The sequence below is a fragment of the Epinephelus moara genome, chromosome 2, assembly GCF_006386435.1.
Source record: "Epinephelus moara isolate mb chromosome 2, YSFRI_EMoa_1.0, whole genome shotgun sequence".
Taxonomy (NCBI): Eukaryota; Metazoa; Chordata; class Actinopteri; order Perciformes; family Serranidae; genus Epinephelus; species Epinephelus moara.
Window position 1 is genome coordinate 33092484 of NC_065507.1, and position 26488 is coordinate 33118971.

At 40.6% G+C, this 26488-nt stretch overlaps 2 protein-coding genes across 3 annotated transcripts in view; one reads left to right on the forward strand and one right to left on the reverse strand.

The window, feature by feature from the left end:
* Positions 1-15594, forward strand: hnrnpul1 (heterogeneous nuclear ribonucleoprotein U-like 1). The gene is made up of 16 exons (XM_050057210.1): positions 1-155; positions 646-901; positions 4010-4342; positions 5007-5220; positions 5353-5426; positions 6321-6460; positions 7043-7142; positions 7250-7362; positions 7579-7845; positions 9215-9337; positions 9427-9555; positions 12431-12599; positions 13366-13629; positions 13811-13959; positions 14060-14278; positions 14677-15594. The coding sequence occupies exons 2-16, from the start codon at positions 682-684 to the stop codon at positions 14791-14793; spliced, it is 2631 nt and encodes an 876-aa protein (XP_049913167.1). The 5' UTR covers positions 1-155; positions 646-681; the 3' UTR covers positions 14794-15594.
* The window catches only part of rasgrp4 (RAS guanyl releasing protein 4), a 20143-nt gene continuing 8898 nt past the window's right edge, over positions 15244-26488 (reverse strand). The window contains exons 4-17 of one of the 2 annotated variants that reach the window (XM_050057221.1): positions 26304-26366; positions 26059-26190; positions 25753-25894; positions 24273-24446; positions 24015-24131; positions 22105-22380; positions 21932-22002; positions 21539-21680; positions 21300-21409; positions 21008-21155; positions 20883-20919; positions 19664-19795; positions 19366-19568; positions 15244-17644 (exon numbers count right to left, since the gene is read on the reverse strand). In XM_050057221.1, coding sequence (XP_049913178.1) covers positions 17534-17644; positions 19366-19568; positions 19664-19795; positions 20883-20919; positions 21008-21155; positions 21300-21409; positions 21539-21680; positions 21932-22002; positions 22105-22380; positions 24015-24131; positions 24273-24446; positions 25753-25894; positions 26059-26190; positions 26304-26366 — 1858 coding nt within the window. In that variant the 3' untranslated portion in view covers positions 15244-17533. Of the gene's footprint in view, positions 17645-19365; positions 19569-19663; positions 19796-20882; positions 20920-21007; positions 21156-21299; positions 21410-21538; positions 21681-21931; positions 22013-22104; positions 22381-24014; positions 24132-24272; positions 24447-25752; positions 25895-26058; positions 26191-26303; positions 26367-26488 lie in introns of both variants that reach the window. The other variant, XM_050057230.1, reaches the window with a different exon arrangement.

The following is a 26488-nucleotide window of genomic DNA, read 5'->3' on the forward strand; positions in this document are numbered from 1 at the left end:
GGTAGACTAAACCAAAGACGTAATCTAGTATCTTTGCATATGCATTCTTGTTTACTTCCGGTGGTAGGTTTCGATCTAGGTTCCGACCCTTAGAGGGCAGCAGCGACACTCTCATCTTTCACCACGGATGACCCGCGCAACTCGCGTGAGAGGAGGTAGGCCTTTACCTTATTTTGTGGTTATTTTGCATCATAACCATATTATACACTGAGCCAACTATGCACTGACTGTAGAATTGCACGCAAATCAGAGAGACGCTCGTAGCTTGGATAGTTTCTAAGTTAAAGTTACTTATCCGGCATCGGTTGTCGCTACGTTAGCTAGTGCTAGGCTAATACGGCTGCCGACGTTAGCTACGTAGCGACAACTTGAAGCGAATAACAAATATTCTAGTTAGCTTATATGCCCACGTGTAAAATAATTATATAGGCATAAGCTATCACAACACCGTGATTACATTTTGTATAGACATGTAGAGGAACCAGGTAAAATGGTGCAGCATCAACCTAGCGCTGCCGGCTAAGCTAACAGCTAATGTAGCCTGTTTGGCTTAGACACTGCCGCCATTAGATATTGATTTGAAAGTTAGACGCAGTGTTGTAAGTTGTATTTTGCATTTATTTGTTACTTTCCCTGTTTTGTTAGCAAACAAATAAAGACAACAAACAGACAACAGACACAATGAGTATTGACGTGAAGAAACTGAAAGTCAACGAACTAAAAGAGGAGCTCCAGCGCCGCGGCCTGGACACCAGAGGCCTGAAGGCAGACCTAGTGGAGAGGCTGAAAGCCGCTCTGGAGGCGGATGCCTCAGAGCAGGGGGAGCAGGAGGATGATTACTGCCAGGACTACCAGGACAACGAAGAAAACGAAGATGAAGAGGAGGCTCAAGAACAACAAGGTAAGCCCGCATGATGTTGTTTCTTAAATAGATATTTGGCTCTCTTGCCAGACATTGCCTTTGATTATAGATTAAAATTTAACTTTATTGTCATTGCACAGAGTACAGGTGCTTAGACAACAAAATGCAGATAAGCATCTAACCAGACATGCAGAACGCAGGACAATGCACAGTATGTACAGAGTATTGTACAGAATTAGGGAATAAGTGAATGCTGGTTGCTGATAAGCTAAAGCTGCACTGCAAAGCTGGCTTTAAATGTTGACTTCACCAATATTTTACAAAGAATGTGGAACATTTCAAAGGTTGTTGAAAAGCTGACACTATAATGACTTGTTAGATTTAATTTGTTAGGATACGGGAAAGTCATAGGAATAGCTTAAGAAAGTGGAAAAGGGTCTATTAGTAGAGATGTCATTGAGAAGTTGAATGATATTAATATTGTGGAATATTTCAACTATTTTTAGAAGCTGATGTATCTCTGTATTTCAGGTTTAAATATGCAAAAAGACGGTGACTTAGTAGGAATAGATAAGGAGGTGGGGGGGGGGGTTTACTTAATAACTGAATTGCTGGCTTCAAAGTTGAATAATAACATGTTCAGGTTGGACTTGAGTTTCTACCTGTAAGTATAAATAAGTGGAAAAGACATGAAAAACTCTTTTAAAAAGACTGAAAATGTCTGAAAGTCTTTTGAATGTGTCTGTGTATCAAACTCTACTTAATAGGGGTTGGGGGAAAAATCGATACAGCACAGTATTGCAATATTTTTGTGTGGCAACATCATACACGTACACCAAGTATAGTTTTTTTTTAATTATTTAAATTATTAACAATACAATTCAAACCTTTGGTAGCCTACTAGAATAAAATAATCAGTTGCTTTTTCAGTTTACTAGATAAATTTAGCTGCAAATAAAAAGGACTCAGTGAGATGAAGAGACAAACTACTTTATTTTATTAAATAAAACTGTTAAAGTTTTCTAAAACAAAAAAAGGTTCGATACCGCAACAAATCTTATCACAATACTAAGCGTATTGCAACACCTTTTAAAATTGCAGTAACGTTGTATCATGGCCTATGTATTGCGATAGTATCGTATCGCGTATCCTCTGGTGATTCCCACCGCTAGCACTTAATAGCTGATCTAAGTTACCTGTGTGTCTCCAGTTGCAGCCATAGTTTGTCATGGTGAGTGAGTCCTTGGTCAGACAGTCAGCTTCATAGAGATTTAGCTGAGGTGCACATCCAATACTTAGGTAGCGTGGTCAAAAAACCTAAGTCAAGGCACTTTTGTTTTATATTGTAAAAGAGAGAGAACACCCTGATGAACACAGCATGTGAAGTGTGTGTGGTGTCTCGAGTGTCTTAAACTGCTGGCCTTTTGTCAAAAACAATAACTCCAATCACTACATTTTTCCAAGAGAGAGAGAGAAGACAACCTGATGATTATGCTGTGTTAAATTTGAGTGTGTGGTGTAAAAAGCATGAGCATGAGTGCAGTTTAGAAAACTGACACAGTCTTCTATTCTCCAGAGATTTCTGGTCTTAGTTAACATTGAGTTCAATGCACCAGTTAGTGGAGTTTCTTTACAAGTAACACTATAAGTTAGACAATATATATACACAGAATTAACAAGTGGAGGTATGATATCAATAAGTTGCACACACTATAGATCCGATATGTTCAGTATAGACAGTGGTAAAAATAGGAATACTTTAAAGCTCAGTATATACAGTCAGGTGAGTAGTATGACATGTATGGGTATGGAGAGTGTACATAGTGCAATTAAGTAAATGTATATGTGCAGTAGTTTGGTAGTGTGTGTGTGAGCCAGTGAGGCAAAGACAGTTGGAGTGCAGGTATGGTATTCAAATCATTGTCTTTGGGCGTATAATGTTTATAAAGTAAGCTTATTCTGATATCAATAATAGGTCTTGCATTTTATCTCTGATTTGACCTTATGTGCACCCTATACCCACATTAGGCCCTATTCCACTGCAGGAACTTCGGGGTAATTTTACGGGGCCGGGGCTGTTGGTGCATGTCTCCACCAAAGGAACCACCCCCGAAGGACAGAGTTCCGGAACTTTTACGGGGCTAAACAAGTCCCTGCCTCGGAGTAGGTACTCAGAACGGCCCCGAAAGACTCCTGGCTGGGGCTTGGGGATTTACTTGGTGCTGATTGGATATACTCAAGGAGGGATGTGATGTCAACAGAAAGCAACAAAATAGCCGGCATTTTTAAAACTCGGCAGACAAGGGTTAGCTCGTCTGGCAAGTCATATAGCTTCCGCCGCCATGTAAAAAAACTCACTAAATGGCCCATGGAAAATTTTTTTTTTTTCCAGCGGATATCTTAGTTACAACATGACTGAGCTAGCAAAGCAGTTTTGTGTTGATGTGTGTGGTATTTATTCAGTTTTGGGAAATCACGATGTCTAGAAAGCATCAGCTGACAGGGACAGCTAACAGCAGCAGCAAAGCTAACATCAGGACGTCACCTGTTAAAAGCCTCCCGTTGTCGGATACGACATGAAACTACTCCAGTTAGCTCAGTCATGTTGTAACTAAGACACCTGCTGGAAAAAATATTTTTTTCATGGACCATTTAGTGAGTTATTACAGACACCGCTAAGGGCTAACAGCTAATGGCATCCCTACGTCGCCCCGGTAAATGGTCGCGCAACGATTACGTCACATCCAGAGCCCGTAACTTTACAGGAACCTTCCTCGTACTCCGCTCTCAGTGGAGACACGGCGGTTGAGAGGGCCGAGCGAGAGGACGTTCCTGTAGTAGTTCCTGCCCCCCAAATAGTACCAGGAACTTCTTCAGTGGAAACGGGCCTATAAACTTGCGACAGACCCATCTTTAAGATGAAGATGATTTGATGAAGCTTATTTCACCAATTGCTTCCAATCTTTGGGTTCTGACCCTGTCTTTGAAAATATAAAGAAGTGCCCCTTTACAGATTGTGTGTAAAATTGCCCTTTCTGTGTCTTTAATTTAGAGAGGTCAGAGTGAACTTGCTTCAACAAGAGTGCATGGCTTTAGATTCTGTTCTTACGGGCTTGAGAACTAAAGCTTGGGATCTCCCCTTTTCAGATGCAGAAGTAGCTGAGGACTACGGTGAAGGTGATGGTGATGGTGATGGAGATGGAGATGGAGATGGAGATGGAGATGGGGATGGGGATGGGGATGGTGATGGCGATGGTGAAGGTGATATCCCCCAAGAGGAAGATGAAGGTCGAGATTCAGGTGGTTACTACGAGGACGAGGAGGCAGAAGGCGAGCCATATGAAAGTCAACCAGCTTCAGACTCAGGTCACAGCATGCCTGACTTTACAGCAGATGTGGATATACAGAAATCTGACATGAGGTCTGAGGACGAGACCAAGCCTGTGCAAGAGCTACAGGAAAGCATTGAGAACAAACAAGGTGACTTTTCAGCATTTTCTTTCAGCTAAACAAATAATTTGAGGCATGGTCAGTAGAATGTTTTGGTCTACATATGCATTTTGTGGAATGTTGTAAATTCAAATTGTCACTTTCAGTGAGTTTACAAAACACATTGTTGGTTATCTCATGAAATGTTTGCCATGAGAGTAGTGAGGATATAAATAAAGTTGAAGGAGATTAATACTGTAGACACCACATAGATATACAAGTGTTTAATAGTGACACCCATCATGCTAATTCATCGATGGTACAATGGTGTCAGTAGAAGATGAGACAGGGGCAGGGCTTTGACAACTGGATATGGAATATGTGTGGTGATAAATCAAAATATATCAATTTATGAGGTAAAGTTGCACAGTCTAAGGGAATGCAGTAGCTCATGGTTAATAGTTTGGGAGGTTTGTAATAATCACTTAACCACATCATATTTTTGATGACGCTGTCAGGGAGGTCTATATTCAACCGTAGTTAGCGCGGTAATGTATGTTTTGTCCAGCCCAAGTCACAGTCACTATGGGAAATAATATTACAAACATCTACCACATTATTTCAAAGCTTTTTTTTTTTTTTTTTTACCAAGCTTGATTTAAATAGTTGTAACACTCAAAGTGTAGCTCACTTTCATGTCCATTTATCATTTCAGAAATCAAAGTGGAGGTGAAAACGGAAGATGAACCCGAGGCTGATAGAGACACACCGCGGGATAGTCATGAGACAGAGCAACAGAGAGGACAAGATGGTGCAGGTCAGGCTGAGCAAGTCAAAGCGGAATCTGATAGAGGTGGAAACTACGGCCGCAAGAGACCATATGAGGAGGGCAGGAGCTACGGCTACTATGAGCACCGTGAGGACAAGAGGTATGCTCATCTTAAAATTGTGTTATTTTTCCTCAGGCTTATAATAAGGGACATGCACAGTGGTTGACTGGTCTATAAATATTAAATTTGTCAGTGAAAGCATTGACTTCTCACTGTGCTGATATTGTACAGATCCCGCACACCACAGCCCCCTGCTGAAGATGAGGAAGAGAACATAGATGACACTCTTGTGACGATCGATACATGTAAGTAAAAGGATAAAGTGCATCTCTGCTCAATCAATGACCACTTGTGAAAAATGAAGTCACAGCTCTTAAGAGTTGGCATCCCAGCTTCTCTTTGAATGTGAGCTGGCTGGCTTTCATTCGCCATGAGCATCTCTGTTTCAGTTCAACTATTTCAGTTAGTCACTTAGCTAGACATGTTAGTAGTTAGGTGTATGCCAAAGACTGAGGAGTCTCAGAAGAATGAATCCAAAGAGGCTGCTGGTTTGGAACTGCAAGCACTGATTTTAATGCACGAGAAGCATTTCAATGCCAAAGCTGCTTTAAATGACAATTTATATGTTCACGTCATACAGTTGTGCAGCTTAGATTATAGCAATGAATGCATGTCTATATCAACGACTGCATATAAAGATGTGCAACAGCTCTCCACTTCCTCCCACTCCACAGCTCTACAGCTGCCGCCATGGGGTCAACATCCCGACCATACACCCATTTGACCAATCGCAAGCAACGGCATTAATCGCAAGCACTGTTAGGAACACACAGCTGTCAAATCTTCTTGATATGGCATCAAATAATAATTGAAACCAAACTTTCAGAAAGATGAACTTATATCAACGTAGCAAGAACTACTTAAAATGATGTTTGTTTTGTTTGACGTGTATTTTAGTCTTTTAGTTTGGCCAGTGTCCCATCTGCTAACATGGAGGGGGCAGGGTTTATGACCTTTACTGCAGCCACCACCAGGGGGTGATTGAGGTGTTTTGGCTTGACTTTTGGGGAGCTGACATGTCATCTTTATTATACAGTCTATGGTCTAAATCATGTTTTGCATTTAAAGTACTTGATGCTGTTATACCAGCTTTAAAAATGTTTTTAAAAATCTGTTTTGGCTTTTATTTTGTCCCCCAGACAACTGTGATCTGCATTTCAAAGTGTCCCGTGATCGCTACAGCGGTTATCCACTGACCATCGAAGGGTTTGCTTACCTGTGGGCTGGAGCAAGAGCTACACATGGTGTCACCGAGGGCCGTGTTTGTTATGAGATGAAGGTAATTTGTAATAAGTATCTTCCTTTAATGTCAAGGTGGTTTTAAAACTAGATAGACTTGTCCTTCATGCATGCAACCAATAAGATGTTGATGCAAACTCTTCTGCTGAGCTTGATATTTTGTCTTGTGAAACATTGAACTACTATAAATAAACTTTTCTGTATTCTTTGTCCACATGTAACATAATGGTCCCTGATACATGAAACAGGTTCTGTTTATTATTTTTTTTTAACAGTGGATGAGCAGCTTCTTTGTTTATCCTAGAAACATACAGTATCTTTTTACATGTCAATACATTGTTCTTTTGGCCTTTTTGATGTCAGTAGAAGCACTATATATTTGCACAATACTAACACTGGGGAAGATTTTAAAATTCCAAAATTCCATACTGCCTAATCTTGAACTCAGTCATAACCTGGTTATTTTATGGAATTTGTCCAAAAAGCCACACCAGTGACATTTAAGTCCTTGTTTGTGAACTACTTTCCAATGTGATGACTCGTTGCTGTTATACAGAACTGGATATTTCCTGACCGTCTTCTTTAGACTTCTTTTTGACCTGATTTCTCTCTGGCTCCTCAGATCAATGAGGAAATTCCTGTAAAGCACCTGCCCAGTAGTGAGCCAGATCCGCATGTGGTCAGAATCGGATGGTCACTCAACCACTGCAGCACTCAGCTTGGTGAGAGAAGTGATTGGCCAGTCAATCAAGATGATGTTTCACATAATTGATACTATGCTGCAAAAGAGAGGGTTGACTTAAAAGAAAAATATTCTGTCTTTTTTTAGGTGAGGAGGCCTTTTCCTTTGGCTATGGAGGAACAGGAAAGAAGTCTGCTGACTGTAAATTTGCAGACTTTGGTGAGAAGTTTGGTGAAAACGACGTCATTGGCTGTTTTATTGTAAGTAGTAATTCAGTTACAACATTTAATAGCATGTAAGGATCATTTGAAATGACAGATTTATCATCCTTCATATTACAAAGCAATTTGGTGTAAAGGCCCACATTTGGATTGATTCATGGCTGATTTTTTATTTTTTTTTGTACTTGTGTTGTTTTGTCCTTGTATTAACAATCAAAACTCATGATGCCTTTTTCTGCCACATGATCATTTTAGGACTTTGACAGTGGTGACGAGGTGGAGATAGGCTATTCCAAGAATGGAGTATCCTTGGGCGTGGCTTTCCGTACAACCAAGGAGGCACTGGCAGGCCGTGCCCTGTTCCCTCATGTCCTTGTGAAGAATTGTGCTGTTGAATTCAACTTTGGACAGAAGCGACAGCCGTACTTCCCCCCACCAGAGGGATACACCTACATCCACGATCTTGGCATGGAAAACAAGATCAGAGGCACCAAGGGACCTGCCAGCAAATCTGAATGCGAGGTAAGAAAGTGCTGAAATTACAGAACAATATATTTTTTGTTTCCTCACAAAAAGTTAAATTGTAATTGTAACACATTCAGCCCAATAATGATGTACAGTTCATATAAAATGCATTTATCACTCTTTCAAACTTTTTTAGTTTTTCATTCCTTTTTTCCACATTTATGTGATACATCCTGTTGGCTGTAAGTGGAATTTAATAGAAACTAGAGGTGGAGACAAAAATTGATTTTCTTTTTTTAATCTATTTTTTAATGCCTGAATTGACATAATTTAAACACAGAGGTGGAATAAGACATCAGTTCTATTGTTGCAGTCTAGGGCTTACATGACATCATGTCAGTTTCAAGAAAAACAAAGTCAAAGTGAGAAAACAAAAAGTGGCAGATGCCGAGGACATGGAACTTTCCAGCGCAAACTTCCTGCTGGATCAGCAAACTTTCTGTTGCTGCCATTAGACAGATTAGACCCAAACCGCTGTTAATCCCAGTGCTGGGGTTTGCTGTGGCTGAAGTTGAGTTGCTACAGCTGCTACTGTAAGCGCCATGTCTGGAGCTTCCGCCTGCTCACCTAGCAGCAGGGAGAGGCAGAGGGACCCTGGGGTGACTAGCTAGCTAATTCTTGTCTCATTTGTGGTCGGATAAACAGAGAGAGAGAGCAAGAGCAGGATGAGGGGCTGAGCGAATCAGTGCACTGCGCACAGCTCTACAATGGAATAATTACCTGTTTTAAATAGTAAAAAAAAAAAAAAAATTAGATCATAACTTAGTCAGTGTTGATATCGTGACAGCCCCAACAAATCACTCAGTGTGTGGGAAACACTGAAGTAGCTTGATGAAGAGGGATAGCTGAATATAGCAGTTTAAATTTACTTCGACCACAATATATTTTTTATTTAATCCATTCTACATGTACATTTTAGTAAGTAAGTTTATTCACTAGTTTATTTACTATAGCACCTCTCATAGAGTAAGGTCTTAAAGTGTTTAACTGGAATAAAATTGTTAAAAATCCAACCATAAAAACATTTAATTGTGTATTTACCACTTTCCTATGCAGTACATGATGCTGCTAACTGACATGAAATGTGCATTGTTCTTCGAAATATGTCTCATACAGTCTCTAGATGGTACTTTTTCCCATGGTCTAGTGTTAAAAAAGTAAACAAGAATCATTATTAATTGTAATATTGAATTGCAATGCTTGTAGAATCACAGTACTTAAAAATTGCAATACATATTGAATTGGCACCCAAGTTTCTTGACTGTATTGACTTGGAGATAAGCATGTCATCCCAGGCCTAATAAAACTGGACTTAAAAAGTAAAACTTCACCGGTTTTCTTTTTTTTTTTTTTTTACTTTTTTCAGATCTTAATGATGGTTGGCCTGCCTGCCTGCGGAAAGACCACTTGGGCCATAAAGCATGCGGAGACTAACCCTGAGAAGAAGTACAACATCCTGGGCACAAATGCTATCATGGACAAGATGAAGGTAGGTTTGGGGCACCACCCCCTGAACTAAACAAACAATCACATGGTTTTTCAGTACATTGTTGTCTTATTTGACTCTGTGTTCTGCAGGTGATGGGTCTGCGTCGCCAAAGAAACTACTCCGGACGCTGGGATGTTTTGATTCAGCAGGCCACCCAGTGTCTGAACAGGCTGATTGAGATTGCTGCCCGCAAGAGACGCAACTACATCCTAGATCAGGTACTGCCCTCTCACCCATACTATGCTCTGATACTCGCCACAGTCAGTCAATGTGCCCTGATGATCACTCTCTCTAATGGACTATTTATTTATCTTTCAGGGAGGCTCTGTGTATTATAGAGTAGAAGAAGCATTGATCACCCTCTTGTCACTTGCTTGTCATGCATTGTAAAAGAAAATGATTAATGGCTCTCATAAGTGACAGAATATTTCATGTTTTCATCCCTCAGTATATTTGCACTTGCTATTTCTTGTCATAATACAGTATTGTTTGTCTTGTGAATTTCAACAATGTACAAGTAAACCATGACTATGTAAAGATGTTGAGAAACAAGTAAGCTCTGACTGGTGAGTAAGAAAAACACCTTCTGTTGCTAATTTAATAAGACAGAGTTGATAGCTTTTTTAAAAGCTATTTTTAAGTGAGATACATGGAACTTTTGAGTGTGTTTTTTTATAAATTGACCCTGAAGGTAAGTAATGACTAACAGACTTTAGATTTTCAGGTCCTTGGTTCAGCAAATGTGATAAAAAAGGTAGGTAGGTCTGGTGGCATACTGGCTTTTCCATGGACACTGTGAGTATACGCAGGTAGGTTATATCTGTCTGTTGTTGTCTTGACTGGGACTAGAGTCCGTATGAAGACCAGGTAAGTCGAGGTAAGTGTGGGGGACCCCTCAGAATAGCAAGTTGTTTTTGATGTATCATGCTCTTGTTAATAAGTATGAGATCTGTAGTGTTTCATAGATTTACTTTGGGAAGCTCAGAAAGAATTGTCTGTAAAAAGTAAGAATAGTCAGAGGAATGTGGTTGATGTGGATGTTAATGAAATGATGGTGAATGAGAGAAAGTCATAGGAGTATGCGGTACTTGTAATGTTAAAAAATAATTTCATATCCTATTTTCAGTTTATTACAGTGTTGTAATGATAAAAGCATTAGTCATGACATGACTACAGAACAGCTTTTACTGAAATACTAAAATGATTAATGTTGTAGTGTTGATTATCTGTTGGTTGATGTAGAAACATCTGGTTACCATTCAGTGAACAGTGACGTTTGCAGCAGGTACTTTGTGCTCACTTATGCAGCTTTCACAAAAATTCTGACATTCACCAGTGTTTCTTATTTGGGATTTGTTCTTAGATAAGAACAGAATCACACTCGAGCATTTTGTAAGAACATTTTGTGCCGACATATTTGTGCACAATAGTTGGCTATTGCGTTTTCTCCACTTCCGCAGTTGTGTAATATAATAGGATTCATATTACAATAATATATTGTAGAATTTATAAAGTTATTTGCATTATTATTTTTTTTTAAATATCATGGTCTTTTAAAACAAGCACTACACTAACACTTAAGTTCACACCAGTTATGATAATGGAACCATGCCATCTATTAATGTGTAATTGATCCTTACAGAAATTATTGCTACTGTAATGCCTGGGGTTTGCAGTTTGCGGGTCAGGTGGTTGATTAACGTTTCTTTAGGATCCCGTGCATCCTTTTGTGTATTTTATATCCACTCCTGATGCTGCTAAATAAGATGGCTCATTTGATGTTCACTCTCTGCAGAAGCACCTTCACTTCAAACCATTTTTTTCCCGGTGCTCCTCCCTCTTCAAACTTTCGTTTGGGCATTCTTGACTTAAAATCTCTCAGTCTCTTCTGCAGTTTCTGGATGTGCACATGGCCCTGCAGTCTAATGCCCTTATATGGGAGTGGCAGGGTGCTACCTATGCTAATTAAATTCAGCTGGCATGCGCTTTCAACTTTCAAGGACCGTAGGATTCATCCTTATAAGAACACAGATGCAAACAATCTTGCTGTTCAAGAACACGTCGTGAATCTGACAGACTTCTCTTAGGGCCTTCTTAAATACAAATTTAAACTTAAAGATATTGGTGTATGAAGCCAAATGTTCTTGTAGCAAACTTTACATCACTGATGTATAAGGCTGATAAATGACAGTAGTGATGGAACAAATACAATCACAAATCATTTTTATGCTACTTTTTTTAATATTCCCAGTTGCCATAGTGCCCTCACAATTTGCTAATATTGGAGTTACTAACGCGAGTATTACATGGCAAGATATAGAATATTTATGGCTTCCATCATGTAACGCATGCAAATCACCCATTATTCTAATGTATCGCAAATAACGGTTTATGGCAGTCTACATTTGCCTTTGGTGTTGATTGCTTTCACCATGTGTTTTTTTTCTTTATCTAATAATATGCAAAGAATTTGAACCAGTATTCTGAGTTTGAATGAATAAGCCGAATCAATATTGATCACGTTTTAGTGACAGTGCGACAGGGCACACTTGGAATATGTGGCAGGGGCAACACACACTGTATCATGTGACATAGATAATCGATACAGATTTAGATGGTCTACAAATTGCTCACACATCCTGCATTAGCAATTGCTTGCAATGGAATGGAATTCAGTATTAACACTTAAAAACATATTTACAGCAACACATTGTCAGTGCATGAAGACATCGCTAAGCACAATAACTACTTAAATATCAATTTGAATATCTTTTTATTAGATGGTATGAAACTCGTAAATGTTAAGTAATTGAGCAACTGTGCAGTGTCGTCAGTGTGAATAATTGTGGGGTCCCTCTTTGTGTCAGTAATTAACATTCCTCAGCAGCCACGGGGCACCTGGATGCAGAGACTGTGAGGTAAGTCTGTGGAGTGAGGAGAGGCCATTAGGACTTGAGTAAAACCGTAGACTGACATCCAAGCCAAACCTCTCTCACTTCATTATTACAGGGTTCCAGCTTCCTTCCAGTGGAAAGCCATTACAAGTAAACAATAACAAACAAGCTTCTACTTCTTTCTTGTCACCATTGCTAGACAAATGTATATGGATCAGCAAGGAGACGAAAAATGCGTCCTTTTGAAGGTTTTCAACGCAAGGCTATTGTAATTTGTCCCACGGACGAGGATTTAAAAGAACGAACATTAAAGCAAACCAATGAGCAGGGGAAGGATGTGCCCGATCATGCTGTTTTAGAAATGAAAGGTAGGAATGCTGTGGAAACAACAAATAAAACACCAGATCTACTTTTTACTTTTCTATGTGTTGTCTCTAAAATCAAACTTGGAAGATGCCCCCTCCCCCCCTTCCCCCATCATAGCCTTTGGCCAGATATCAGACCTGGACATTTTTTTTTTTAAAACAGTCACAATGAATTTGATTCTTCCTTATTTTTGCCCTCTTTCTGCCACTTGCCATACAGCTTACTTCTAATGCACTGCAAACTGAGACATGGGCCTTGTTGAGGTCAAGTCATAGTGAAGTTAATATTGCACAATTTGCTTCCCTGAAAAGAACATTTCCAAATAGCAAACTTACAAGCAGTCACGTGCTGAAATTGTTGGAAGTTAATTTGTAACCGCGTTGCATCAGCTGTGCTTGGTTTGCAGTGCTGTTTCCTCTTCTCACCAACCTTCTAGTTGTCCTTTTTGTCCCCCTCCCCACCTCTACTGAACTCCCTCTACTTTGTCTGCTTAAACAAATGTTTCCTCCATGTTCCCCCTGGAGGTGATGTTTGTTCCCTCTACCCTGCCATCTGCTTTCATCTATCTGCTCTTAGTTTCTCTATGATTTCCACTGCCTCTGTATGATCATAATTATTTTTCATTTTGTCTTCCGGTGGTGTGACTGCTCTGGTCTTCACTACAACCCCCTGCCCCCCTCTCTTTCTCTCTCTGCCTCTCCATCCATCTTTTGCTGGATGGGCTGTCTCTCTCTCCTCATCCTGTGGTCACCTCTGTCACTCTCCAAGCCAACTTTACTCTCCCTGAGGCTTGCGACTTCCTGGAGGCAGTGACGTTCATTGAGCTGCAGCGCGACGAGGCTGAAAGCCTGCTGAAGCAATACAATGAGGAGGGCCGCAAGGCTGGCCCACCCCCCGAGAAACGCTTTGACAACAGGCAGGGCGGGTTCCGTGGCCGCGGTGGAGGTAGCTTCCAGCGGTATGACAACCGTGATGGGTCCCGCGGTGGCTACCAGAACCGCAGTGGAGACGGAGGCAGTGGATACAGAGGAGGTGAGCGGAACTGTCGGCATACCTCATACGTTGTATTTATCTAGATTTTTTTTTAAAGCCATAGTATGATCGCTTGCTGTATTCTGTGATTTAAACGTAATAATACATAAGCAAAACTAAGGCTAGTATGTCGTTTGCAGTAAAGTGGTGTATATTGCCATAATTTTTGTTTTCTTGGCAGGCTACAATCGTGGCAGCTATAGCCAGAACCGTTGGGGCAACAGCTACCGTGATGGAGGCTCTGATGCACGCAGTGGATATAACCGCAGCCAGCAGTCAGGTGGAAGCTACAACCGCCCGGCTCCTTACAGCAAGGGAGCATACAACCAGGTAAATAACATGACCTTTAAGTATGAAGTTTGAGGAAAACAAACTAAAATAAATACAAAAAATTAATGTGTTCTCCTTCATGTCTTGGTTCACCTCCCAGAGCTACAGCCCGAGCTACAGTCAAGGGTACAACCAGGGCAGCTACAGCCAGAATTACTATGGCAACTACAGTCAGTACCCAGGCTACAGCCAGAGCTACAGCCAGGCACCTGCCGCTGCACAGACATACAACCACCACCAGCAACAGCCGCAGCAGCCACAACAGCAGCAGCAGCAGCAGCAGCAGCAGCAACAGAGCTACAACCAGCAATATCAGCAGGTAGTCATCAACTTTTCAAACACTGCCTCTTACACACATTTGAAAATCAAGCGTAAGAGGAAGCTGTCAGTGGGATTGGACCTGTGCTAGGTTACTAGTAGAGTTCAATTGATATTGCAAGACAAATGTACAGATATAAATGTGAACCACCACAGCCACTGTCCTGCACAAAGGAGAAAAACCACAAACTTTTTGAAGCCACTTAAAATTGTGCAGGAGGTGTTAATTGTGTGACGCTCATGAGATGGCCTTGGGGTGAAGTATTCCATCTTCTGAAAATGATCCACTGTGCCATAAGGAGGTGCAAAAGTATAAATACAGGGTCAGTTTGGGGGATGTTTAAAAAAAAAAAAAATGTAAACATGTTCTCACTGCTTGCTTTCTATTTCTCCCTCCAGTATGCGCAGCAGTGGCAGCAGTACTACCAGAACCAGAACCAGTGGAACCAGTATTACAGCCAGTATGGCAGCTACCCTGGACAGGGCAGCCAAGGCTCATCTTCTGGTTCCCAGTAGCTTCGCTTTGTATCTGCACCTGCATCCACCTGTGTCCTAAACACTCTGACCTCGAAGGCAAATCGATTTTTGTACAGTCTCACATTAAGTCCCAACCATAACTGTCTCTGTCTGGGTTAACACCGTAGTCTTCATCCCTCATCATGTACACATAAACTGTATACAGTTTGTTGTCCTTTCAGGTTTTTTTTAACTGAATGAAGTCTTACTCTAAGCAGTGACCGTGAGGTGGTAGATGATAGATATCAAAACATTTAATGAATGTTATCTATTATGCATTTAATGTGGATGTATGTTGATCTGCAAACTCCACATTTCCTACAGATTGAAGAGGTTATTGTATATTTTATAGGATGCATAGTGTGAAAACATGACAAGGCAGGAAAAATACTGCAAGGCCTGAATACTTTTGCTTGTTTTGAGAAGCTTAACAAAGAACAAAATGCATGCTTTTTACATTCACAACCCTTTCCTCTGTCTTGCTCTTTATTTTTCAGTTTTTGAGTGAGCACATTTTATTTACTCCCAATAGAATTCAAACATTAAGGAACATTTTTTTAATAGGTGTTGATACTGTAGTATTTAAACGTTAATCCAGTCTTTGATTGAGAAGAATATTTTGCCACTTTTGAGTAGATGTATGTGCAGTTTTTTTTTATCCCGTTGTGATTGCTGTTCATTGAGTCCAGTAGATAAATCCAGATGTCAAACTCATTTTTTTTCTACCTGAAAATGAAAATCTGACCAGTTATCCTGAGCTGTCTTGTCTTTATACAATAAATGCAATTGTATACGCCTGGAGATGTTAATATCTTTTGTTTGCTGCCAGTAAGTAAAGTCAGACACAACACATACTGAGTGATTTGTATCTTTCTTATTTTCAACAAGATTGACATTGTGGACAAAACAAGGAAGCATTTAGCTAAAAAAAAAACCTGTCAATTTTGTAGCATACGTATAATTTCCTGTGCAGTCCTGTTGAACCTTGAATGAACTGTTGGAGAAATTTGAAAGTCAGGGCAGGAAATAAACATTCTCCACTGCTTGTTGCATTTGTTTATGGATCAGACTTAACCACCTCTTTTCACTATTTACTAACTAAACGGTTTGGCGATATGGACAAAGTCTGATATCACAATATGTAGTTTTACATTGCGGTAGCAATATAAATATTGATAAACATTTTCTGACCAGGTGAAAATGACAAAGTAGTTAATCATGTAAAAAATTCAGTTAATCCAATATTGCCATTAGGAAGGCTTCAGTGATTTGCAAAATGGTTGCCTAATATAACTAGAGATATTAAAGGGATAGTTTGGATATTTTTTTTAAATGGAGCTGTGTGAGGTACTTGTCTGTAGTCACTGTATTACCTACAGTAGATGGAGATGAAGTACCAACGCTGAAGTGAAGCAATATACTGCTGTAGATGGGGGAAACAACAAAATGTATTTTGGCCATAAAAAGTCCAACTTGAAAAAAACAGTACGCAATATTTGGAGTATTTCAGCACTTAATCTCGCCACCAGACAGCCTGTTCTGACGGGGAAGCTGACATGGTTTCATTTACCATCCATGCTTTTGTCAAAAACAGTCATTTTGGCTTGCTGAACAGAGTTGCTGGTCTATCGCTGCCTCAATCAGTTAGTTAGTTTTATTGTTTGACCTAAGTGAATTTGAATGAACCCTATTATACAGCAAAGTCACACAATAATACAAACAAATAAATTGAGTGAAGCTGCTGTAGATCAGCAGCGCCTGTGTTCAGCGGTGTCTTGTTCGCAGAGATTAATACAATACCATCAGTTCACAGTCAGAAACGCTGTCTGGCAGCAAGGTAAAGCAATGGAAATATTTTCAAAATAGCATATACCCAAACTTAATGACTTCTTTAGGTGGCTACAATTATGTTTTGTTGCTGACCTCTCCACAGCAGTACATTGCTTAGCTTCTGTGTCCGACTCCAGCCTGCTTCTCCAAACTGAGAGTTTGCTGACTGACATCTACTGTATGTAATACACTGACTATGTATAACTGCCTCATACAACCCCATGTCAAAAGATCTGAAATATCCCTTTAAAGGCATAGATACCTCCATGAATGGTATAAGAATATCTACTGGTTGATAAATTGTCTCATGCATATATCTTCACATCACATCACATCAAAGCCAAACTAATAGTAGTCTAAAAATGTTTTGCCACCTTACTGTCCAGATTCATGAGCAGAGTTTTCATATAGCTGCCAAAGTTGAAATTGACCAGAATTGTTGTTGCTTCTACCATGATCTTAGGGGTCAAGTATTTCTCAGCCTTTTCGCCACCACAAGGTTAGTGTTAATTTCCCACCCTGCATTTTGTTATATGTAAATATGATCAGGAAAATCTTATGTCTGTTGCCATAAATGATCGTATGGATTGGAGTTGAATCTTAGCACCAGAGAACCAAGGCACCTATTCTAGAAACAAAATGAGGTGTTCATAAATTACAGAACGACAATTGATGTTTGAAGCCTAAACACTTTGCCAAACTAACAAGACTGACAAAATAAAATAATAAAAGCGTTTCATAACCACACTTAAAACAGGATGGAGTCCATACATATAATTCCTGGCATTCTGATGTGAATGGCCAGTAAAATCTCATCAGTTCAACACCAGTCAGACACAGTTTTGACAGAGACTTGGTGGTGTCTGGATGTTTTTTGTCCATGAGGGGGAAATGTCAGAAGATGGAGCGCTCAGTCCGGCTCTCTGCTCTTGTCTTTGTAGAGATGCAGCTCCTCCATCTTCTCCTGCAAGAAGGAAACAGGCATGGAGCAGCCTCGGGCTCTCTGTGGCAGTGTGTTGACCTGGAAAACAGACATGACAAATTTAACATCAACAAAATTCTGAAGTTCTCTATTTCAGAAACAATATTTTATTGTTAAAAAACCTTTTCATTTCTAATGGGAAAACTTATATAAAGTCTGACTTCACACTAATGGTAAAGAGCCATGCAAAGTTTTTTTTTTTATCTGCAGAGAAAGTATGTTCTGAGACAGATCACCCCAAAATCCATCCATCCATCCATCCATCTTCTAACCGCTTCATCCTCTTGGGGGTCGCGGGGAGGCTGGAGCCTATCCCAGCTGACATGGGGAGGCGGGGGGGAGCAGGGTACACCCTGGACAGATCGCCAGACTATCGCAGGGCTGACACATAGAGACAGACCGCGCGGGGGGTGGCTCCCGCGTCTGGGATCGAGCTGGGGGCCCTCTTGCTGTGGGGCAACGGTGCTAACCACCACACCACCGTGCCGCCTCCACCCCAAAATCAAAAATACATTTTTTTCTTTTACTGTAGTGCTATTTATCAATCTAGATTGTTTTAGTGTGAGTTGCCAAGTGTTGGAGATATCAGCCGTAGAGATGTCTGCCTTCTCTCCCATATAATGGAACTAGATGGCACTCAGCTTGTGGTGCTCAATGCACAGACACACAAAAAAAAAACATTAGAAAAACTCAACAGCAACATCTCTTTCCAGAAATCATGACGTGGTTACGTAAAATAATCCACAGACTTTGCTGTGAGCAGTTTGTTATAGGAACTATTTTCTTACTACCGAACCACACCTGCCAACCATATCACCGTACAGAAGTAAGCATGCATCTACTGCTAGCTCACCTAGCACCACTGAGCTAGCTTACATTACAGCTCAGCTGAAGAGGAGGCAAATGTTTACATCTTGCGCTGTCACGAGCCCGAGCCTCTCATCCCTGAGTAGATGCACACTTCCTTCTATGCGGTGATTTGGTTGGCGGAAAGAAAATAGTTCCTACATGAAACTGCTCAGAACAAGGTCTGTGGATTATCTTGAGTAACCGTGGCATGATTTCTGGAAAGAGACATTGCTGTTGAGTTTTTCGAATGTTTTTTTTTTTTTGGCATTTTGAGCACTACAAGCTCTAACTCGATATAGAGCATTACAAGTAAGAGGAAAAATATGTATTTTTCATTTTGGGGTCTAATGTCCCTTTAAAAGAAAACAGTCATTTAAAAACAGCTGACAGCTCTGTGGGTTATCCTGAGTAAAACGTGTTTCTAAAGAGAGATGTTGCTTTTCAATTTTTGAATTCGTCAAATCTAAGTCTTGAGTTCTTTTATAAGCAAAATCAGAATTCCCTTCACCTCCTTTGTACTTTAAAGCTCTGTAAAACCAGAACTGTGGGCTCTGTACCTTATCTGAGTTAACAGAGGTGACTTTTCTCAGTTCTCTATTGTAAATGAAACAGATTTGCTTTTTGAAAAGGAGGTCATTTCAAGTCGGGGTCAAGTGAAGACACCTGTGTAGGAGCTTTAAAAAAAGTAAAGAGCTGCAAAACAACATAGCCACAGTGTGTAGAATTTTACATTTTCTAAGAAATGTTATCACAACTTCAGAACGAACTATCAGAATAAGAGATGCAATAATCACACAGAAATTCTACACATACAGGCTTTAATCGATTGTCCCATAAGAGCAAAAAACAGAAAAGGTTGAGAAACTCTGTCCTACTATATAATCGTCTTGCAGGGACTCGTCCTGTCTTACCCTTCTGTCTGGAGATGCGTGCACGAGTAAGTTGTGGTGGTTTCCCCTCTTGTCCTTTTTCTCAGGCGTCCACACTCCAGGATCTGTCTGAGTGGAGCGGTCCGACAGCGTCGAATCACCGCTGTTATTTTTCCAAGGAGGGGTGCCCTGGTTATTTTCTGTCTCTTCACCTTGCGGGAAAACAAAGGTCTCCTCCTCTGAACCTGAGAGGGAGCAATAAGACATCAGTGAACTGGGTTCAAGGTCATTTTATAGGCAGGGAATATTGTTGTGGCATTGTGATGGAGAAAGGACGTACTCCAGCTGTTGCCCTTGGTTTTTGAGTCAGGTGCCGGAGTGCACGGACAGGACCCAGTTGTGTTTTTGTGTTTCTTCAAGCACTCCATCCCCACCAGATCTCTACAGTGTCTGTGACAGTTTATCCCACAGTCTGAGAGACAGAAAAACATTCTAAGACTTTAAAGAAGCACTACTACTTAAACATCAGCTCACTCAAATTACTAAAGGTCTGTTGATTAAATGCTTTGAGCTACTTTTACATTACAAGAGACAGTCCAGTCGCCAGAGGAAAATGTTGGCGTTGTGCGTTTCTGCAAACCACAAGTATGTTACATTTGCATGTGTCATATTAATCATATCAACATTTCCAAAGTGACATAATAAATGAGCTGACTGTGTCATCAGGAGGTGAAGAGAACAGTGGATGGCTCGTCACCTGGATGAAACGCCTATCAAGTGGACCACTGTTCGAAACCAACAAACAACACCAAACATGGGTGTTTTGTAGCGACCAGTTGCTGTTTTTTCAGCAGGGAAAGTGGCACAAGACCCCATTGCATTTCCTGTGAGATAGTGACATGAAGAGCGGTTGTTGTACTGAGACATCACTGCTCTTCCTGCAGGATTGTGGCAAAAAAAAAAAGGGTTGTTTTTTACCAAGATAATTGCTGCGTTTCCTGCTGGAATTGGTTTTTTGGTAAGACGTTGCCGCCTGTCCTCATGAGATAGTGACACAAAAATCTTCAACACTGCTTGTTCTGCTGAGATAGTGGCATGGAAATTGGTTGGTTTTTACTGAACCATTGCTGCTTTTCTTGCTGGACTTGTGGCATGAATATCGGTTGTTCTTTTACTGAAACATCTTTGCTTTTCCTGCTGGGATAGCGGCAAAAAAAACTAATGTTATTTACTGAGACCTGTCTGCATTTCCTGCTGGGATTGTGACCCCAAAACCACATATTTTAAGCCAAAACATGATGTTTTCTTACTCATACCCAAGTGGTCTTTGTACCTAAACATAATCACACGTTAACCACAGTGTTATGTTAAAACCTAAAGTTTCAGCATATCCACTACATAAGTACGTGCAAATGTAACATATCTTTGGTTTACAGAAACATACAATGCCAACATTTTTCTGGTTGGATTGCAGGTGGCTGCAGAAATTTCAAACACAGATATCTCAAAACCTGGTTACACTTTGATGAAGGGCGAAATGATGTGGATTGCGATCTTACCTTTACAATGGTAGCCCTGTTTGATGACTCCCCACAGCTACAGGAGGACAGACAAAACACATGTGACATTGCAGTTTGATTGGCCATTTGTATTAAAAACAAACATGGATGCAGTGGATACTTACAAAGCCTCCACAAGTCTCACAAAACGTTGGCCGTTTATACGTGGTTTCATGGAAGTTATGTGCATTGAAGTTGAAGCCCAGCTTGGCACATATAGACATTCCCCTCATGAAGTAAGAGGTGATTTCCTCACGGCTGATTTGTCCCTCCCTGAGCAGAAAATTTTCCAAAGTGCAACAACCAAAGTGAGTAACTGAGTTGAGGTTTTCATAAACCATTCAACATCTTGTTATTTCTTTGTCTTTGCAGCCACGTCATGGCGAGAGGCCTTTGTGCGTGTTGCAGCTTCCTCACCTGTCAGTTTCATGAGTGCAGAAGGAGAAGGGGAAGTTGGCTGCTATTTTCTCAAAGTCCTCCAGAGAAATGTAACCATCCTGGTTCTGGTCGTAATTTTTCATTATGGACTGCAGGGGGCAACAGAGCAATCAGACGTTCAGTTGCACTTGACAGGGAGCAGTTGGTTAGTTCTGCTTTAGCCTGCCGAGTAATAAGGAAGTGAAAGACAGAAGGTTGTTGCAGTGTCACATACTCACATCCACCATCTGTTTGACGTGTTTAGATATGGTGTCAGGGTCGAGCCTGGGGGTGACCCCTGAACCCCACTCTGCCACTGCAGGCGGTTTAACTGGAGCTACAGGCTGTGGACCGATAGATGCAGTGATGAGACACGAAGGACTGCACATGTGAGAAACAAGACAAAAGAGAGCACACCCACCACATAACATGCTTCCCTAACGTACAGCGCTTTGATGTGGCTGAGTTTGATGTATTTCAGCACCGAGTCTGTGCTTTTGTTTTGAAGAAGATGTTACACCCACAGAGAGCACACAAATGTCCCTCCTCTTGTGAAAAGAGGCTGAAACAAGTGTGAGTCTGATGGAGTTAGATAGAGCTCAACTTCAAAGAGAGTATGTAGCTCTACTGACCTGGATCTTGGTGTTCTTCGGTTCCTTGGTGTATGAAAGTTCATATATCTCATCCTCAGTGTAGTATAAATCTAAGGAGAGCTGAAGCATTAAAAGATCATAATTTAAGATGTTCCTCGTGGAATCTTTTCATCTGAATTGTCAGAAATCATCTCCTGGTTTCTGTCTCGTACCGTGAGCAGATGCAGAAGGTCCTTGTTGGCCTCAAAGGGCGGCGTGCAGGTGTGAATGGCCAACAGGTCATTGATGTTGCTGTACAGGTGCTGCAGCTTGCTCAGGTTGATCTTGTCATCGTCGATGTAGTCCGGCAGGGCCTCATTCAGCGAGATCAGATCCTTCAGGTGGACCCCAAGGATGGGCACCTTGAAGCCACTGCACTCATTATAAACCCGCCGGTAGTTGATGTAGTTGCTCCGCGAGGAGAGCAGCTCTGTCATCTCACTCAGGGCCTGAGAGAAGATAAAGATCAAGAGAGTTATGATAAATGAGACTGTCATGTGTCTCTGTAGTTAGTTATTAAGACTCAAGTGTAGCAATAAAAATAAAAACAAAAATTTAAGTAAACTAATAAGAACATTTGGTCCAAAAATTTGATGTCAATACATAAAAAACAAAAATGTTCCAACATTTTCAGGCGACCCTACTTTATTGTTTGAGCCCATAAACAGTAAATTTGGATCATGTGAGCAATGTTCACATAGCCAACGAGTTTGAAAACATAGTTGTTGCCTTGCATTGAACTGAATTAAATTATGCGTTTAATGGGATCAGTGGTGTCATTTTTTGTAACAATGTACACCGTAAAATCTGACAAGTTGATCTTACTTAAAAAACAACAACAACAAAACAAACAATCTAGGAACCAGATTGCCTTAAAAAAGGTAAGTAAATAAAACTGTTGGTCTTGAATTAGGTTTAAAATATGTCTAATTGTTAAGTTTAGTTAAAACTGAGTTTTAATTCCTTCATTTTGAGAAGTTGTTGCAAGTTAAGAATGACAAGTGACTACCTTGTTGTTTCTCAGTGTTAGCAACTCAAGTAAACTGAGTTCGTCTGACTTAACTGAACAGTTGTGTTTACTCAGTAGAAGTTAGTAAACTGATTGCCTGAGATAAATATGCCTGTAAAATATGTATTTTGTGTTCAGGTTTGGTAACATATTTAAGAATATACAAACGTGGCAATCAGCACAATAGAGATATAGATATCACCATGTTAACACCTACAATGTAGTCTTGTTTATTTTACTTCAAAGCATATGCATGATATCTATAGTATGATGGAACGTTGCCAACCAACCATATATCAAAGTAGACTGTCCGGATTGTGGAGTTCCATTGTTTCCACTGGCCTCGTCTTAAGATGTTCAGAATGGCATTTTGTTAAAATGAAAAATAACCTGTGAAATAATCATTCTTTGCTGAGTTTATTTATCTAAGGCAATCAGTTTCCTAACTTCTATTGAGTTAATACAACTCTTCAGTTAAGTCAGACTAACTTGGTTTACTTAAGTTGCTAACACTAAGAGAGAACAAGTTAACGTAATTTTTAAATTGCAACAACTTCAAAAAGTTAAGTAAATACAACAAATTTTAACTTAACATTTAGATATAAAGTAAACGAAATTAAGACTAATAGTTATATTTACTTTGAGTTCCTAGATTTCTTTAAAGCAAGATCAATCCATCAGATTTTTCAGTGGGACAAGACTTAGAAACATGAAGAGGAGAGTTATAAGTACTGTCCTCCAAAAGGAAACAAGTGTTTAAATGTCACCTACACTGTTATTATTATTCCTCTCCCTTATGTTACAAGTTAAATTGATTTCTGAGACTTGCACACATGCTGTACTAGTTTAACAGTAAGGCTAAAATATATATAGATATATCTTCACAGTCAGAGAAGGTAGAGGTGACAAAATAATTTTCTTGGTTAAAAAAATGACTATGACACAGAGACACCGAAGCCCAAAAAAAGTCCAAGAAGGAGAATGACTCAAGAAAGAAAAGCTTCATCTCTGTATCTTTGTAGTGAGGTAGTCATTACCCGACTGACTCATGGATATGTGTAATATCTGAAATACCTTAGTGATGTCAGGAGGCAGCAGGTTAGAGGTGTCTTTGAGGCGGGAGATTGAGCTGTGACAGAGGCCTCCAGTCACTGCCATTAGAGTGTTAAAGTTTTGCAAAGCTCGAAGTTTCTGTAGAGGAAAGAGCAGAGTGACAGCACATAAATTCCTTTCCACGAAAAACAAACAAGTCCAGATATTGGCAGCCAAACAAAAATCCCTCTGAGCTGCTTAGCTTAGTTTTTGTGATGTTTGATCCCTCAGTTAGATTACCTGAGCCACATGAATGAACTTAGTGAAGACCTGGGCTCTCTGCTGGGCCGTGTGTCTACTGAGGATCATCAGCTGGACCCACTGGGAGACTCCGTTACACATCATGACCGACCTCTCCAGAGCAGGGTTGTCCCTCACTGAGCCTCGCACCACGTAGCTGCGGTAGTCCAGGAACTGGCCAATAAGATTGCAGTGGTCAGGCAGGTAACAACTTAAGCACTGTTTCACTCAGGTGTTCAAGCAGGGTGGAAATCTGTCACCAGATGATTGCAAGAGCTGATCATATTTTACTTCTCTACTGAAAGAAAAAAAAGAGTCTGAGTCTGAGATGTGTAGGAACTAAGATGGCGGACGCAAATGGACCTATGTAGAGTCAGTTTTAGGTTTGTCTATTCTGTGCTCTGGTAGAGCAACATGGGGCAAGACCCCTGAAACAGTGCCTTGCTTTGAAGCCAATTTTACATAGTGGCCAAAAATGGAATTACAACTTCCGGGTCCATCACATGACGCCACGTGGTCCAAAAAGACTTTTCCTCATAGGCTTATATTGTGAAAGACGTGACTGTAAATCAGTCACAACCCCCACGAAATTACTTGTTTTACTATCGGGATTTGATTCATTTGGTCCGATAACATTTTGAAAGTTTAGAGGAGCCGCATGATTAAATTATTTTTATCCCCATTCAAGTTAGCGGAGCACTAAATCTGAAGTTAGTTGCTTGGCTAGCAGAAGTCTCTAATGCTCTTGCTCTATGGGCCCCGCAATGCAGAAGATCAGCGTAATTTATACCATGGAAATTTAGCTTTTCTGGCTTCATGCACTACTGAGCAACTTTCACAGGGATGAACAGGGACTCGTCTCCAGCACTGTATCCAGTTCTCTTTATACATCCATGCGTGGAAGAGGACCATAGACCCATTGGTTTGTGAACTCTTGTTTGGAAGAGCAAGGGGTGAATCTGTCCGGGAAGCCGAGGATGCTATTGGCAGACAACCTGTCACTCAAAGCGGTTGCTCTTAATTATGTGTAACTAAGTAAGCCTTGATAAAATGTAGGTGCTCTGCAACTCTGTCCATTGGATCTTGCAGATGAAATGCTTCGGTTTATCAAAACACTAAGTTAACTACTTATACTGCTGTAGATATTACTCATCACCCAAAGGGATTTCCCACAATCGTGCAACTCAAAAGTTGTTCCAAAAAAAGTTTTATTACTGATGCCAAAGAAATTTTCAAAGGACATCCATGGAAGATGTTGCCATTAAACTGTCTACAGCACGGCAGCAATTATATGATATATTTTATGACATTTGGCATTTTATTGGTATTTGGTCAGTTAAGCATTATTAAATCTTCATTGTATGCACTTTGACCTATTGTCAGTGTTTGAGCAACATTTCTACAAGCCATGGCAACATGTCGAGTCCTCATTAAGCAGAGTGAGAACAGCAACTAGTGAGAAGTTGTTCACTGAACTTACTGAAACGTTACAGAAGTTCTTAAACTCCAGGTAGCTGAGGTGCTCGGCCATCTCATCTGGCTCCATGTGGTCGAAGATCAAAGACACCTTCCTCTTCTTCACAGAGGGTGAGGGTGCTTGGAATATGTTCACATGAGGGCTTCTAGGAAAAGAAAGCCAGGCAACAGGTCAGAAAAAGGACATTTTTTCTATTTATATAAAAACTCAATTTTCCATTTGTAGGAAAACTTGTTTGAGTTGTAGCCAAATAAGCAAACTATAATCCCTCCAGGGCATGATGTTGAATCAAATCACAACATGGCTCACAAGCAGGAAGTGTCGATGAGCTGCGAGTGCGTCTCCTCTCCGTCTGACCGGACCAGCTCCCACAGGTCCCCCATTGTCTGCTCCAGGAGGGGGTCTGCCTCGAATACCGCTGGGAACTGGCTGATCCACTGCCTTGCCACGAAGCAGGACAGAAAATATGCTTACAACCCGGAAATAGAGCAGGATAACCATTTCTGTCGCAGTTTGTCCTACAGCATGCTCATGTTCCTGGTGCCCCTACTCACCTGATAAGGTGGCAGATCTGTGTCCGCCTCACTCCTCTCTTGTCTGAGGGACAATCCTTATAAGTGAGAAACAGAGTCAAGGATCTAAACACACTGCGCAGATATGGCACAACATTAAACTAAACACCAGCAGGGATATATACTTCAAATCTGCTTTGCCGACAATGAGTGCAAAACAAAGCTAT

What these genes read in the sequence shown, in the direction of transcription:
- hnrnpul1 (XM_050057210.1), top strand. Translation starts at nt 682, where the DNA reads ATGAGTATTGACGTGAAGAAACTGAAAGTCAACGAACTAAAAGAGGAG. An exon ending in GGAGGCTCAAGAACAACAAG is followed by an intron (nt 902 to 4,009) that starts GTAAGCCCGCAT and finishes TCCCCTTTTCAG; the next exon opens with ATGCAGAAGTAGCTGAGGAC. An exon ending in GTGTTTGTTATGAGATGAAG is followed by an intron (nt 6,461 to 7,042) that starts GTAATTTGTAAT and finishes CTGGCTCCTCAG; the next exon opens with ATCAATGAGGAAATTCCTGT.